Source organism: Plectropomus leopardus, chromosome 21, assembly GCF_008729295.1.
Source record: "Plectropomus leopardus isolate mb chromosome 21, YSFRI_Pleo_2.0, whole genome shotgun sequence".
Taxonomy (NCBI): domain Eukaryota; kingdom Metazoa; phylum Chordata; class Actinopteri; order Perciformes; family Serranidae; genus Plectropomus; species Plectropomus leopardus.
In genome coordinates this window covers 11,426,394-11,443,648 of record NC_056483.1, presented here as the reverse complement: position 1 = coordinate 11,443,648, position 17,255 = coordinate 11,426,394, and the positions used below count along the sequence as shown (strand labels likewise).

At 40.4% G+C, this 17,255-nt stretch overlaps 1 protein-coding gene across 1 annotated transcript in view; it reads right to left on the bottom strand.

Annotated features, from left to right (window-relative positions):
- Window positions 1-17,255, bottom strand: part of c21h8orf34 (chromosome 21 C8orf34 homolog) — a 74,315-nt gene that overhangs the window by 56,593 nt on the left and 467 nt on the right. The window contains exons 2-3 of the mRNA XM_042510609.1: window positions 2,042-2,186; window positions 1,688-1,819 (exon numbers count right to left, since the gene is read on the bottom strand). Of these exons, the coding sequence (XP_042366543.1) occupies window positions 1,688-1,819; window positions 2,042-2,186 (277 nt within the window). The remainder of the gene's footprint in view (window positions 1-1,687; window positions 1,820-2,041; window positions 2,187-17,255) is intronic.

Below are 17,255 nucleotides of genomic sequence, written 5' to 3'. Positions count from 1 at the left end.
CTTCCAGAAGCACAGAGCTCTGTGGACGCAGGCCAGGGGACAGTGTCTCTCAGTCTCTTTGATTAACATTCAAAATAACTCAAAAACAGGAGCAGGAAATGACCCACATACTGTACTGACATCCTGCCCACGTCCTCCTGCAGCGTCCCTCGGTATCTACTGTACATGATGGTTAATTCATAGACTGATTCAGACATTATTTATAAAACGAAAGAGTGGTTTTCTTTTTACAGGGGAGGGATTCCTTGTACTGATGCATGTCTAACGTCCTTATACTCGAACACGACTGGATTTGAACATGAAAAACCAGTGGGTTATGAGGAGCTGCCAAACAAATGTACTGGCTGTCCACTGCTTGCAGGCTGATCAGGCACGTTAACTAGGATATAAAGGGAAGCATTTTAGAATAATTTCATGCGTGTTCGAATGAAACACATACATGATGACAGGTGCACAGAGTAAGCATTGCCCTCCTGTTTACTCACGCAAATAAGTAAACTGGAATATTTGACAGCACTGCTGCTACAATCTGCCATCCTCTACCCTTGTTTACTCTGACTAAGCTGCTTGGCATTGTAACAACCATAAACACAGAGCGAATGTAGCTGCCAAATGCAGACTGGTGAAAAAAAAAATCTCTTTCATTACTTCCGGCAAAGAGTGGCTCTCTGTCCTCCCTCTGCTCTCCTCTGTGTGATGCTGCGGCTGCAAAGGGCTGTGTTGTGTCCTAATAGGCTAGATTAAGGGTGAAAGATTCAATTCCCACTAAGGCCGCTCATTAAAGCATCAGTCAGGTTGAGGTGAGCCCAAAACACATAAACCTGTACACAGAAAGAAATAAGTATAGTGCAACCTCTGTACATATATTTATGCCAGCTGTTGTATTCTTGCTACATTGTACAATAATGATGAGCGGCAGTTCTTCTGATTTCAATTTTTCATGAGCGCTGCACACCCAAACACCTATGCATGTATTTTTCATGCGCTTTGACTTTAAATGTAGCTTTGAAGACTTCTTACCCTCATAACGCTCAGAACTTAAAAACACCTCGACGTGCTGAGTGTCTCTCATTTTATTCTCCCCTTCACTTGTTTTCTTTCGCTCGCTTCATGCGCTCATCCCCACACCAGTTTCCTTTAAATTGTGAGAAATGCTCAGACCGCAGCCTGAAATAGACTTGGTCTGGCAGTGACAGAGCACAATGTTAAATTATTGAAGTAGTCTGCTCGCTCCATATTTGACCTAGCCTCTTTGTCTCAAGTGTCATACTTCATTCTAACATCATCGTAATTTATTAAAACTAAAAAATAGGTAGTGCCGGAAATATCTTCTCATCTGCATTAATGGGGGAACTTTGCGAACAATTCATCTTCAGAGTGTGTAGCAGTGCAGCAGCGAGTGTGTGGAAAAAGTGGCACTTTATAATGAACTCGTCTGCAGGGCTCTGGGAGGAGGACGCTGGACTATACACTGTGACTAACATTAATTAGATATAATTATATCAAATTAAAAATGGAGATTAAAGTCAATGGTGCATGTAATTGGGATACAACTGATACAACAGGTATCAAAACTGTGCAGCTTCATATTCTGAGGTGGATTATATGTGTGTGTCTGTGCAATCAAAAAAAAAAATATTAAGAAAGTAGAAAACTTTGCTCATGAGTCCAAAAAAAAGAAACTTACAAGACTTGGATTCTGGTGAAGGAGGAGAGATGCTCGAAACAGCCAGGTCACTCTTGGACTTTTTTGGTTTCTTTGGGTGGATTTGCCATGGCTTCTCATAGTTGCTGTTCTCCCTTCGAGGGTTTTTGCTTTCTGTTGGGAGAGATAGTCACAATGTCTGCTCAGACTGCCCTTTTATGCAAATTCTAGAGAGCAAAAATGCAGGCTGAGTTTACTCTGCAAGGTCTGTTGTCTCGCTCCGAGCCTGAGTTTATCATATATACTGTGTGAATTGCTGCGAAGAGCTTGTACAAATAAAATACTTCATTCCTGCATGTATGTATGTTTTGCATGGCTGCATCAGTATGCACTGACCTGGGGAGCTCTGTGCCCACAGAGCGGCGGAGCCAGAGAGAGCTCTGTGCAGCTTGCCGGGGCTGTCTTGCTTGGTCTGCAGGTGATCAATGAGAAAAGGGATTGGATGGTCGGGAGTCTCAGTTATCAATTTGGTCATCAACTCCTACAGGAGCAGAGTAAAGCAGAGAGCAGTTAGATGAAAGTGGCACTACAAAAGGGGTGAGAGAGTGCGGCCAGTGGAGTATCCACCAAGCTCAAGTGGAGGAAGACAATCAATCCATACAAGCATTGCAAGTCTTGTTTTGTACTTCACTATCAAGGGAGGGTATGTGAGAGGAGAGCTAACGTGGTGAGATAAGCTCCTTAACTTTAGTTTCAGGAATTTGCTACACCAAATGTCAGTATCCTAAAAAATAGAAAGTCAAGACAAACAAGACAACACTGCGTCCCCGAAGATTGGAGCACTTCCCTTCCGTGTCAATTAGTAACAAGTATGTCAGTAAGCTCCATCAAAATCAGATCAGTCTGTCAAGACACGAGGACAAACAAGTAAACAAACACGACACACAACCTTTGGTCAAGCCATGCATTTGTCACAAGGCAAGAAGACAAAAGAGTCCCTGATGTTTTCAAAAATCCAATGAATAGCATCCGGCTCCCTGAGCCTGATGGAGGAGCAGACAGATGTAGAGACAGACAGATTAGACAGACCGACTGATTCAGTGTTTGGAATAATTACATTTTTTAAATGAGGAAGACGAAACCATTATTTCATTCCCTCTGGGATATAGGTGATAATTACTGGTAAGGGACTGTTCAATATTCATGAGAGGGGAGGGAGTAGTGCAAAACGGGGTAGGCATGTCAAATCATTGGGGAGCACTGGGGAGGGACTTTTTTTTAAATTTTGGCTAAGGGGAGGGACATACAACGTTAAAAGGTTGCATATTGTATTTATTTTAATACCATCTCAACCCCAATACCCACCAAAATGTTCGAAAGGCATGTTTTCTTTAAAATCATAAAAAGAAAAACACCCAAACACCATTTATCATAAATAAATACTGTTGAAACAGAAATTGATGTCAGATTTTCACATTTCCAAAGGTCCTTGCACACGTCATATGTAGCAAACACTTTCATCACAAAACATCGCCAAATCTAAGTTTAAGATAGTGATTATTCATTAAAATCACTTTATGCTGCATTTCTAATTTAAAATTTCTGCAAAAATAAACAGTGTAGGGAAAAGCCAAGGTTTTCTCAACTAGTAGATTTTGTTTTTCACATATAATTTTAAACTTTTAAACATTAAAGGATAAATATTTAAAACCTACTAACATCTGCTATGCCAAGTTACTGATATTATTCTGGCCGGCCGCTGCTGCCACTCTTGTGTACAGTCTTTTCATAAAAAAGAAGCCACTCCCAGAGGCTCAAGAAAAGAGATTTGTTAAAATAATGTTAAAAACAGCCACCCTCCTTCTCTGATTATTAAGCACAGTCCCTAAATATTAATAACTTGACAATCTGGTCATCACAGGAGAGTGATTAAAGAAGATGTGAAAGGTAAAGTGGTGTGAAAGTTATTTATACGATGAGATGATTCATCAGAGGAGGTAGTGAGATAGGACAGACTCACAAATTGAACTGGTGGGAAAAAAGTTCGACAGAAGGTAGAAAAGAAGGAGAGCACACAGGGAGTCACAGTAACAGGTGCTGAGGGTAGAGCTAATCTGTCAAACGCACGATGGGAATTCAGCATCGAAGGCGCCAATCATGTCATGACTAATCAGTTATATCCTTGCTGCGCGCTTTGCCAGCTCAGGCACAAGTTCTGGAAAAATGATCTTAACAACACTCAAGGTAAAAATATAAATGTAATGTGAAGAGCAACTATTGGCAGCAAAGCAAAACTATTATTTTATTGCAGCTGTAGGGAAGAACTGTCTCCATGAAGCTGATTTGAAGTGATGAGCATATGTTTGTGTGTGCTGGCATGATGGAGAATGAACTCTGTTTGACCACTTTAAGCCAGCCAGAGCAGCAGAGGCTGACTCCAGGACGACTACTGCAGAGAGGCAAAGAAAGTCATTAGTGCACTGCAGTGAATTGGCAGTAATGTATGGATGAAATGAGTGTGTGCGTTAGTGCAAGTACTATGTGTTTCTGTGTGACAAGCACGTCACTCCATACATATTTATGTGCAGCTAAGCAGAAGCATGTAGCTCTGTGCTTTGGTTGCTGGTTTGCCCTTGTGGACATGCTCATGTATCTGCATGTGTGTGTTCAAGGGGGCGGGGAGGGCCACAGGGACACAGCCTATGTGTGTATTAAAGCTGGCTAGCCTTGGCTGTGCTGTGTGTGCTCCGAAAGCTAATCAGGTAATTGGTCAGGGGGACATTCCTGTCTCAGTGTCTACAGCAGCTCGGGCAGCAAACAGCATGAGAATGGACAAACAGGGAGAGGGCTGAAATGTTTCTCTGCAGACTCTGAACCCGAGCTGCTCCTCTGCCTGCTAGAGATAAAGATTGAAATGATCTACAAGCTCTTCATAAAGAACAATGATGTTATTTCAGAGAAAAATGAGAGATTATTGGAGGAGAAAATGGAGCACACCAGGCCACTTTCTGTGGCCTGCGTCAAACAATTATAAACCACTAACGATGCTAAGATGTAAAAAAGTTGTAATTACTGCTTAGTAGCTCCTGTGGGTAATTTCACTAACCTACCAACAGGAGGTCTATAAAGGAAGGTTGTAATTTGGTAGATTATACAGGAAGCCAAACTAGCAGAACTCTGTTAAGCACCGAAGGCTTTCCAAGTCTTAATAGTTTTTTATGGGGAAGGGGTGAAGGGGAGGATGTGCAGTTCTTTTAATGGATGACTGCAGAGAGGTGATTTTCACTTTTGTGTTTCCCAGTAGAAACCACACACACAGATGTGATGGATGCATGAAGCAAAGTGTGGCAAACACAGATGGACAGTTGCTGCAGATTCTGGGTATTGTTACAGAAATGGCAGCACGTGTTGGTTGGTGCATCAGCATTCTGCCCACGTTTGTACTGTAAAACACTTGTGTGCCAACATATATTGATTGCACAGCCTGTGGAGCGTTTTGCATGAGCTGAATGAGTTTGTGCTGAATGAGCTAATGCGCCGGCGTACCTTTTGTGTCCTTCACCATTTCCAATAACATCGTAAAAAGGCAGAGAGACATACTGTATATATGTATAAGTAACATCTCCAACCATGGAGGATATGCGTACATTATATGTCACATATCCAGCAGAACAAGGTAACCGTATCTGACACCTTCACTTTCTATGGAAATAAGGTGCTTTAAATAACATGAGTTCTGTTTGATAAGCCTTTTCCATTTGACTTGTAATCACATTTTCTGTAGTAAGATGTAGACTCAAATTTGGGTCAACATATACGTAGATTTTTAATGCTATTTGGCTTTAAGTAACTTAAGCAAAACAGTTACATATTTGTATGTGAGACAGATAAAGCGAGGCAGAGAGTTTCAGCCACTGCACCAGTAAGCAGGCCAACAGGAGACGTGCAGTTTATATCTGTGCAGATCTGTTGTTGGGGTGAGATATATCTGTGCACCAGGCAGTTTGGTTTGGTGGCGGTAATTGACAAGCTGTCAGCCAGCCAAGAGACATCAGTGTCCTTGGAAGCTCTGAAGGACTCCCTCCGGGGACAATGACAGTCATGATACTCAGTGACGCTCCCCTGCATCCTTGCAATTTAAACAAACTCCCCAAATTGAGAGCTGAAAGGAGTTGAAAAAAGTAAAGTTTGGGAGGTCAAACATTGAAGGACGGTGGGAGAAATCCACAGAGACCGTGCTCAAGTGTCCTTATCAGTATGACAAATCCTCCAGATCTCACAGGGTCATTCTCTATTCCTAACCCTGGACACTTAGCTTTCAAGCTAAAGAAGACATTTCTCTTGTGGGAATCTGAGGAGGTATGGCAAAAAAATGCATGAGCAGAGTAAAGAAATGGTGGATTGAGAAAAAAAAAATGATATTGACAGAGCTGATACAGCTACATCAGCTCTGTAATGTAAGCGACTTGGCCTTTGCTTTGCTCCTTTCTTTCTTGTCAACCCTCGAGCTGTTGAATTTCCACCTCAGCTGTTGCAGCGTCCTGGTGAGCTGTTTGAGCTATGGATGTCTGGATGTGAGGAGACACTGAGCCACCGGCACACAACACAAGCCGGCTTTCTATGATGTCTGCAGCCCTTGGAGGCAGTGTGCGCATTACAGTCTACTGTGACTTGTGTCAAAGGATTGAAACAAGACTACTGCAGCAATATACTGAGTGCATTTGCAATATACTATGCTCATCATGTTTGCTTGATTAAAAAATCATTTTTGCTTGTAAAATATTCTGCACTAAAATCAATCAACATAGCAACTGTGGCTGTGATCAGCTATAAAACCTGACATCTTTTCTTCAGACTTGTCCTTGTGTAAAAAAAAAAAAAAATTGAAATGCAGCAACAGCTCTTCAAAGACTCTCAAGAGGGCTCCCTGTCCCTGCCGCCTGTACCAGAGGCCACAGACTACCATTGATTTACCTGCAGTTTGTCAATGATACGTGGGAATGCAAAGTCATATCAGGGTATCTAAGGTGACATCTGTGTCTGTCCGATGTGCTCCATATAGAGAAAGAGGACAGTATTGGAAGAAGAAAGTGATGCGATGATACAATTTTGGTGAAGATGAGAAGAGAGAGAGAGAAAGAGAGAGATGCCACTGGAAGAGATCCAGACCTTGAATAAGCAGGCAGACAAGAGCAGGAGAGATCATGCGGAAGAGGAGACTGTGGGAGAGGCAATGTCACCTGACCAGGCTGGCACTACCAGATAATACTCATCAGAAGAGATGCTTTTATCTGATGCACACAAGAAATACAAGAAAATGCAGCACTGCCTCAGGTCCATTTTCAGCACTACATCCATGTTTTGCAGCAGTCAAAATACTGTCTTTTTCATTTCTCCAGGGGTACTGTGAGTATGAGTAATGGTGGTTGGCTCACTTTCACCCTTTGTAACCTGGACAAATTGGCTTGATTTCTTTAAATAAACAAAGGAAAAAGGCAATTAGCATTGAAAGAAGAAATTACTCAAAAATAGGCAAAAGAATTGTAAAAAAGTACAAGAAAATTAACAGAAAATTATTTTTTTAAAAAGTAGAAACAACAAACAAAGTGCTTAATAATCATAATTCTGTAACATTTTCATATATGTTAATTGTAATTTTATACAGTATATATAAATTTATATATATATCCCTAGGTTTATTTTTTTAAAATAATTTTGTAAATCCACTACTTTCTTGCAATATGTGGAACATTTCTTACCAAGTTCCTCATTGCCTTTTTGCCATGTTTTTGAAATAAATCACACCAATTTGTTTGGAGTGCAAAGGTTTAATTACTTGTGAAAAGAAAGCAGCACAAAAAAGGTGATGTTGCTCCAGGTTTCACAGGGTTATGTCAACTAATCAACTGCCAAAACAATGTATGGATGACCATTTGGTCGCTTTTAAGCCAAAAAATCTTAATATTCTTATATTATTCTCAAATGTGGGTCATGGGGCAGTTTGTTGTTTTAATCACATACATATTTGAAATAAGCTTTGTCAGTCACGACGATCTTTTTTATTACGTTTCTGCTACTTCTTGCTGCTGAAAGGTCCTCTCTCACCTCTGCTTTCCTACATATCTGACCAATGATCTATAGAGCCAAATGTTGCAGTTCTGCCTTCCCCATCACCACCACGACCTTCAGGATGTTCCAGGAGATTCAATCGAGAGTTTCCATCATTTTGTTGCAGGCTGTACTCCACCACCAACAGAGTCTGGGCTGATCCTTTCCTATCATCTATCTTCATATGTGCCTGCGCTTAATGGAGATGCTTCACATCGATGGGCTTCCATCTTCCTAACCTCAATAAATATTGTTAAAAACTGTCATTTGGTGTTTTCTTACTGAACTATTCTCTTTTATTGTATACACAAAATTCTTATTAAAACAAATAACCAAATAATTAATAGAAATGTATAAACTCAATTAAAGCTGAACTGATTTGGTCAATGAATTTCTTCATATTTAATAGATTTTTAATAATAAAGAATAAAACATGCATGCATTACACTATAAAGTGCATTCTTAAAAAAATCAGAGCAAGTCACTATTTTGGCATCGCAGCAAAAATTTATTAATCAAAACTAAGATTTTAAAAGGGCAGTTAACTGCAAAATCAAAAGTACGTATATTTTCCTCTTCTGTAGTGCTATTTATCAAAAAAGATTGTTTTGGTGTGAGTTGGAGGTATCGTACACAAAGATGCTGCCTTCTCTTTAATATAATATAACAAGATGGCACTCTACTTGTGGTGATCAAAGCACCAAAAAATAAATCTAATCAACTCAACAGCTATGTCTCTTTCCAGAAATCATGACCCTGTAACTCAGGATAATCCACATAACTTGTTGCTAGCTGTTTCATGAAGGAACTATTTTCTCTCTAGAAAAAATGGACAAAATCCAAAGTCCTCATTCTGTGTAAAAATGTAAGTAAATAAATATGACACCAAAAAGTCTGTGACTTTGGAAGATAACTACTCGATTTGTCTAATTCAGACTGCCTAGGCCTCATATTGACAAGTTTAAAAAGCCCCTGAAACTGAAGGGACCTCTAGTTGTACGCATGTGCATAGACACACATTTGTCCCACTATGGACACACACACACATACATTCATTAGTCACCAGCTGAACAAACTAACTGTCAAGGATCTTTGTATCAGATGATCAGCGCTGCCACACCACCAGCATGACTATCAATTACACGCAGCAGTCAGCCTTCAGCGTCCCCAGGCTATAAGTGGACATGATAACTTTATTAGCATGCGTCGCAGCCACCGTACTCTCTCCCTGTTCTCTTTCTGTTTCCCGTACAGACTCCCTGCCCCCACCGCACGCTGCACGCTCTAAATCTTCCTCATATTGGGCTTCACTCATCGTCTCACTGCCTGATCTCCCAGATATCCTTTGCCTTCCCTCTTCGCCCCTTCCTGTACTCCCCCGGGACCAACCTGGCCTTAGGCTGCCTGTCTTGTAGTAATTACTCTAACTGTGCCTGAAAGAGAACTGCGTTAACCCATGCACGACCATACGTCTGACATATCGAGTCATCAACCTTGAGAAGACCGACGCAGGCTCTGAACTGAACGAGATATCTGTGAAATGAAGAACCTAAAAACAATGATTTGATGAAGGCTCTGGTTTATTTAGAGATTAACCGAATTGCAAGCTGCTCCTCTGAATTTTGATGGTGTTGATTTTTAGATATGAAAAAGTGAAAAGCTTCATTTCATTTTCCACACGGTGACGAAACAAAGCACCATGGGAAATTTCACATTGTTTTACTCCAAATTGATTGTATTGACTTTTATCATGTGTTCACAGCTTTTTGATTTTTAAAATTAAAATTAGGGTGGTCATGTTATAGATGTAAATATATGCTATGATAACCCGCCAGCCCACAAATGGATGATAAATACATTTTTTTATAAATAAATAAAAGCAAGAGGAGGAATCATATTGTGATCAATTGATTTAGATATGCTGAGTCATGATAAAGGTACAAGGTGATGAACTAGAGGTGAGAATCAACAAAAGTCAGAGACTGTAAGTTTCTGTAAATTCACCACTTTTAAGCAGAAGGTCTCTATTCTCTCCTCGTCTGTGCCGCTGCCTGCACGTCCGCAGCACCTCCGGGTATCAAAGAGTAGCGTAAAAGTCAAGAGCACTCACTCTGTAGCAAAAATCCGGGAACCAAAACTGCTCAACTTAAAGTAGTCTCAGTTTACTAAAGGTCTCAGACTGATGATTTGAATCTGACTTTGGAGGGGCAGCCCTGGGGTATTGTGATAATATAGACTGCAATTTATTACATATTTTCAACTCCAAATTATGTCCTCAAAGAAGAACTTTGTCAGCATTTACCTTATTTAACAAGGTAAAGTTTTATTCCAGCAAAATGAATGAATGGATGTCTAAAAAAGTAGCTAAATTTACTATTCTAGCAGTCTACCACAAGTCTAATTTGTATTTTCAATATAAATTGATTTTTTTCCTCTGAGCCTATGATAAATCTGCCTCTATTACACCACTCAGCTCTCACATGACAAAAACTTTGAATACTGGACTGTTATACAAATGGTCACAATTGTTCTGCAGTAACTGACAACTTTGCAGATATTTTGCTTTAAATAGTAGAGCGAGGTGAAATAATAAACACAGATGAAATAACAAAGTGACCCACAACTGAGATGAGATTTCTCGGCTGATGTGTGGGAGGTATGCCAATGACAAAGTAACCCTGTCGGACACAAATGTTCCCAGGTGTGTTTGTGGATGTAATAAGACCTCAGACTGATTCTTCTTGTTGTATAACCGAACCTTTCTCCTTGTGTGTTGCTGTTAGTACATCTCAAAGGTCAAGAATAACAAATATTTCCTGCTACATGTGACACATTCCTCCTTCCTTCCTTTTTTTCTAGAGCTGTACAGGAATTATAGTGAATGCTGGTCTCATAGAAGCCATATTATCAATCACTATGGCAAATCAAATGATTAAAAAGACACAAAAAACTACATGCAGACATAACATTAATTCACTGAGGGAATAAGACAGAGCATTATGCTTCAGGAGGTGAAAATAGCTAAAAACCAATCACACCAAGTCCAATGAATTACCTCTTAAGGGACTGGATCAATAGGTCAGACTGTGTATGTGTGTGTGTGTTCAAGTCCTGCCTGACTGGCTGACCTCTTTACAGTAATGCAGGACCTGCACTATTGAGACCCCAAGTGCAGCGGATTAGAAACACTACACAGCTGAGCAGGTTAAAGCGGATCTTTCCCATGTGGTTGGGGAGAAATCTATAGGGAGAGGCAAAGTCATTTAACTCTACCAGAAGTAGCCGCACCAACAGTAGGAAAAGAGGGCTTTAAAGATTTCAATTCCTACTCCTGAAGTCAAGGTATTAGCTGAAACTGAGTGTAGATTCATCTAGGGATTGGTGAAAAAAATGATTCTTAGATGCATCACTTTTCTCTTTGAATGATTCTGTCTCAATGCAGAGAAGTCAACAATCGGGGAATTTAAAACCCAATTCCAACATTATGATCACCTGCACCAGGTTTGTTAGACTGCGCTGTGGGTTCATCAACCAATGGGATGCATAACGAACACAAAATGTGCGTCATTCTGTCGTGCTGGCTGAACCAATTTGATGATGAAACTTAACAGGCATTAATATGTGCATGGCGGTTATGTTCTAAGCTGGGCTGTTTCTCTCATGTCAGTATAGCTGCGACTGGAGCAGCTCCGTGACCCGACGACCAGCTACACGACCATCAGTCCACCATCAGCACCCATTGTACTTGGATTGAAAGCAGAAAATGCTAAGTTAGCCAGTGTTTCCCAAAGAATTGAGTCTATGTGTGGCAGTAGCTGACAACGAGGGGAATTGAGCAAACTTTTTTTTATTGTTTTTTCCTTTTAAATGACTGTGTGTCCCTTTGTATCAGTCTGTATCCCCTTTCTAAATTCACATGTTTTTGCAGGTCCCTGAATGAGCCCTTAAAGATTTTTATTTTCCCTCAGCAGCAGTTTGTGAGTCGGGGGGTGGATAATTGATCTGTTGATCTGTTGATCCACTCAGCGCTGATCACATTAGGTCGATAGAGAAGAGCAGCCTCAGCAGAGGCAAGGTAACCTTTAAAGTCCACTTTCCCTGCACCTGGTGTTCTGAACTCAATAACCAAACGTATATATGTTTCGTTTGCTACTAATAAAGGGTCTGGTTCCAAAAATAAAATCTATTTGTGGCGGTAAATGTTTTGATCGTGGCGAGCCTCAACACATAAATTAAAGTGTGGGAAACCCTGGTTAGCATTTAGATACCTTTGAAGTGTTATACTGGGTGGTCAAGGTTAGGGTAAGGGTAATACTGCGTTCACATGGAATCACATGGTAGAAGGCAAATAGGATATCAACTCAGTGGTGAAGAGCAGGACAGTAAATTAGACAGCAACGGTAACGGTGACGATAGAGCGTACTGCCAATTATAGTTAAATAATTTAACTTTGTTGTACTCTGCAACAAAATTTTCAACAGCATGTTACATAGGTACTTCACACCAGGCAAAAACAATGGCCATCTGAACAATTACTATACAATGCTTACCTAAAATAATAAACAAAATACTTGAAATAAAAAAAAAATCCATTCTGTGTAAACAATTCATCATCATTATCCTGATATTTTGTCTGTGTGTTTTTCCCATGCTGTGCAGAGAGTGTTGTATCTGTGTGCCATCTACCGTCTGCCTGAGTCCGTGTGAATGCAGCATAAGGGTACGTCTCATTACACTTATGCGGAGAATCACGTCTTCATGTATAATGAATAAATTGAAGCGCCACACTGTAGCAGGATTCAGTTTGTAGAGACGTGTCGTGTGGGCTTCAAACTGAATGTGGCTGCGGCTCTACATGTCTCAGTCGTTGAGTTTTGGTGAGGGTGGCTGAGCGTGAGCAGCTGCAGATGGATACAGTCCAACTGACACCTTCTTAGCTTAGAAGCTTGCATATTGTTTTTAAAACAGCATATTGTATTAATAAAATATCCTGGAAGTAAATTCATCAGTTTATTTTTATTATGGATCAGATGTTCAAATGCATGAGGCTTTAAAAGTAATAAGTAGTCAAATCATCAGAACTTTGATGATCAAAACACATTGGTAATTGTGATAAATTGCATTGTAGCCGTCTGAAATTGTTTGCTGCAGAGCAATTTCCACCCCGAGATTCAACAGCAGTGCTCTTTTTTTTCCGTTATCAGTTTAAAATCTGTAAATCTCTGCGCAGAGCTAATTGGGATCATTCTTCTGTGTGAGAGGAAATATGAAACTGTCGCCACACAACACTTCTTCGCCACAAGACGAGAGAGAAAAACATATAAACATGAAAAAAAGCATGAAATTATGGTAACTAGATGGATTCTTGATGTTTTACGAGCATGCTTCCAGTCTCCATGTAATAAATCGGATCACGTTTATCACTTATCTCAGTACTTCATTAATATCATCAAGTTATCATAACAGCCCCTGAGCTGAGACCAATACTCGCTTAATGATAGATATTATCAGCCCTGAATTCAAGCTACTGAAGTCACTAAAGGAGAGAGTCAGACTCCACCGTGAACAATGACACCAATTCTTCCACGGAGCACTGTGATTATTCAACATTTGACTGATACAGCAGTTACAGTTCAATGCGGTGACATTTTTTGGTCTAGGCTACACTTACATGATCCATCAGTTCCCTGCTTCAACAGAACAATTATATCGGCTCAGATATGATTGGCAGAGCACAGCAGGGAGGTACATAAGAGCTGTTTTTACCCTGTCGTCTGTTAGAGACAAAGACTGCTCTGTTTGTACCTGCAGGTCCTGTTACATGCATGACTTTAAATGTCAGGAGACTGCAGACAGATCCTACAGATCTTCTCTGATAAAAACAGACTATTATGGATTCTATAGATTCTCTTATACAATTGAAGTGACCCTGTTACTATGAAAAATGCCAGGTGTCTCCTCATGTTTATCATACAGGGCGTAACAAATGTGGCCTTGCTTACATGCCTATACTGACAACACTTCTTCATGCAACACAAAAATCCCGAATGTCCCTCTGCTCTGCAACTGTTAAGTGATTGAAAAAGAGTAGGTGTTTGGGCAAGTGGCTGACAATAATCTGAAGTGAAATTACTTCAATTATTATGAAAGGCTGCTTCACTTTTTTGGAGAATTTTCCGTCGATGTTGACTCAGCTTGCTATCTCTGCAAAGCAACTATTTCATTAGCGAGGGGGGAAAAAAAATCAATTTGATGGCAAATCATAAGCTGTGTCTCATCAGAGTGAGTAAATGAACCCCCACTCGCTGCTACAGACTGTTTAATGCTGCAGCTGTGTGCTGGGTGTGAGGAAGAAGCAATGAGGCTGATGACTGTTTGGGAGAAATGGAGAGGAGGGGGAGTTTGGGGCAAAGACATCGATTACATCAAGGTGGTGTTTACACAACAGGAAGTAAGGAGACCCAGGGTACAGATCAGAGTGCTCAGGGAAGAACACTTTAAAGGGACAGTTCACCCCAAAAACAAATATACATATTTTTCTTCTTACCTGTAGTGTTATTTATTAGTCTAGATCGTTTTGTTGTGAGTTGCAGAGTGTTTAAGATATCAGCTATAGAGATGTTTGCCTTCTCTCCAATATAATAGAACTAGATGGCACCCAGCATGTGTTGCTCAATCCACCAAAAAATACATTTAAAAAACTAAACAGCAATAACGCTTTTCAGAAATCATGACCAGGTTTCGCAAGATAATCCACAGACCTTGCTGTGAGCAGTTTCATGGAGGAAGTGTGCATCTACTCATGGACGAGAGGTTGTGCTCATGACAGCGCGAGATCTAAATATGAATGGAGCCCTTATTAGCCGAGCTTCGATGTTCAGTGGTGCTAGGTGAGTTAGCAGTAAATGTTCTCCTTCTGTGTGGTGATATGATTTAGAGAGGTCTGCCTTTTCTCTGTCACTCGGCTTGTGGTGCTCAAAGAGCTAAAAAAATGTATTTGAAAAACTCTTTCCAGAAATCATGACCCGGTTACTCAGTATAATCCACAGACCTTGTGAGCAGTTTCATGTAGGAACTATTTTCTTCCAACAGACCTACACCCACCTCATCACTGCACAGAAGGAAGCGTGCATCTACTGCTAGCTCCCCGAGCATCACTGAGCTAGTTAACGTTACAGCCCAGCCAAGAAGGACGGCCTCTTGTCCATGAGTAGATGGACTGTGCATTGATGGGCGCTCAACAAGGTCTCTCAGTTATATGGGGTAACTGGGTCATTATTTGCAGAACATAACATTGCTGTTGACTTTTTCAATTTAATTTTTTTTTGGCACTTTGAGCACTACAAGGCGAGTACCATCTAGTTCCTTTGTGCTGGGAAGAAAGCAGACATCTCTACAGCTAATATCTACACATCTCTGCAACTCAAACCAAAACAACTGACACTGATAAATAGCATAACAGGTAAGAGGAAAAATATGTATTTTTGATTTTGGGTGAACTGTCCCTAAAAAATTACATGACATATGTTTGCACTTACTGTACTGTATATACTAGTGTTTCTAAAGGCTCCTCAACAAATAAAATGGAGTTCTTGTACCGAAAAAGAGGCTTTTAAATGAATAATACTGAGACGGACTTAGGTTTTTCTGCTCAAAAACAAAAAACAGATCAGTGGGGGACAATCTATTCATATTTTCTGTAGCTATTATACTTACTGTGGACACTCTTAGTGCAATGTTACCGTGAAACATGCACTCTAATTGCCATTATTCTTTGAAGTTTTGACTCAGTTTCAGCCCAAAATCAAATATTTAGACTGGCATATTGTTACACTGCATTTTGTACTGCAATAACATTGTAAAGACTTAAAAAAAATCTTATTTCTACATCTTGCTCTTGCATTCAGGAGTTGTTTTCTGTCATTTTTAACTGATATATTTTTCCTTATACTGTTGCACTCATGATTGAATGGCAATCAATCTTTCCACAAGCTCCTTTTTAGTTAACGCAGTGTAGCAGAACAGCTGTATTATTACTCCTGCTGCGCCAGTTCTCTACATCTGATCAAAAAGATAATTACAAAGAGAGTTCTTGCCTCTCTTCCTGGATTCTTCTCATGAAACAAAAAAACAATTTCTTCACAACTGAATGCACATGAATGAGTTTTTCTTTGGGAAAACAATGAAATGGTCAAGGCTTTTGAAGCGCAACGCCAAGGTAGCAGCTACATTATTTTCTCATGAGGAGAGTGGCAGACCCTGGAGAGTTTTTTTTTTTTTTTTTACTATATTTGCCTCTTACTACACCTCTTTTCACTCCCTTTCAAAAACTGTCAGTTTCGCCTGAAAATCTACACTGCACAATGCAGCCTCACAATACACCACTGAAAGACAACTCAGCAATTATCCATGCCCTTGTTGGGCTGAGTAAAATCTGCCTGGTATCTTAAGGACGTGAGGATGTAGCACAGAGGTGTTTAACCTTTAAGTTTGCTTTAACCATCTTCTTTGTCACACAAAGGAGACAATATTTAATTGTCCAAAGAGCCAAAAATAAAGAGAAAACACAAACAGAGGGGGAGACAGGTGGAAGAGGAAGATGGAGGAAGGAAAAACAAGCAGTGAGAGCACACAAAGGACTATCATTGAGGCTCACTGACTGCTGTGTCCTCACAATAAGATTAGCTGTCTTCATCGCCGGTTAAATGCATGTTCGGTATGAGTCTCTGTCCACGGTGCTGAAACAAGACTCACTACTGCTCTTACATCTGTTTAACATGCAGCCCCTGTTTGTGTGCTACTACATATCCAGCCAGAGCACAGAAGTGAAACGTCAGCACTTTGCAGAACAAATCATATGAATATTTCTTTGCTATAAATACATCCAACTGTACCCCCAGTTTGCATTAAATAGTGATCCAGTTGTTTTTTCCCACTTGTCAATCTTGATAAAGCAAAATTCACAGATGTGCTGCATCTCAGGCAAAAGCAACTGGATGTTTTTTTCTGTGTTTCCATCTCTGATTATGCCTCACACCTGTGCGGTCCTGCTTTCAGCAAGAAATCCAATAGCAAACAAAGATGAAGTCATGCTCTCCCCTGGGTTGCTTAGGTGCCACACTGAGACAACCCGGGGATAAAAACACTCAGATCCCCTGACTGACAAACAGACAGAGGCAGGTAGTTAGTTTGGCTGTGTCCTCTGTAGCAGAACGCTCAGTAAATCCTGCTGTGCAATATGAATTGGCTTTTCTGAGTGGCCCTAACTTCAACTAACTGTAACAACGTCGAGACAGGCAGTAGCAGGGTAAAGCTCTTGAAATGCAAATCAAAGGCTGAGCATGGAAATGAGAGGGCAAACACAACAGCTGATATTCCTTCATGTGTTTCTGTACTACTGTGTCTCATAAACGGAGCGCAGTGGGACATTTCAGGGAGTAGTCAGACACCAAAGTGCATAAAATAAATGATGACATTCTTTAACATCTACAGTACCAGTTAC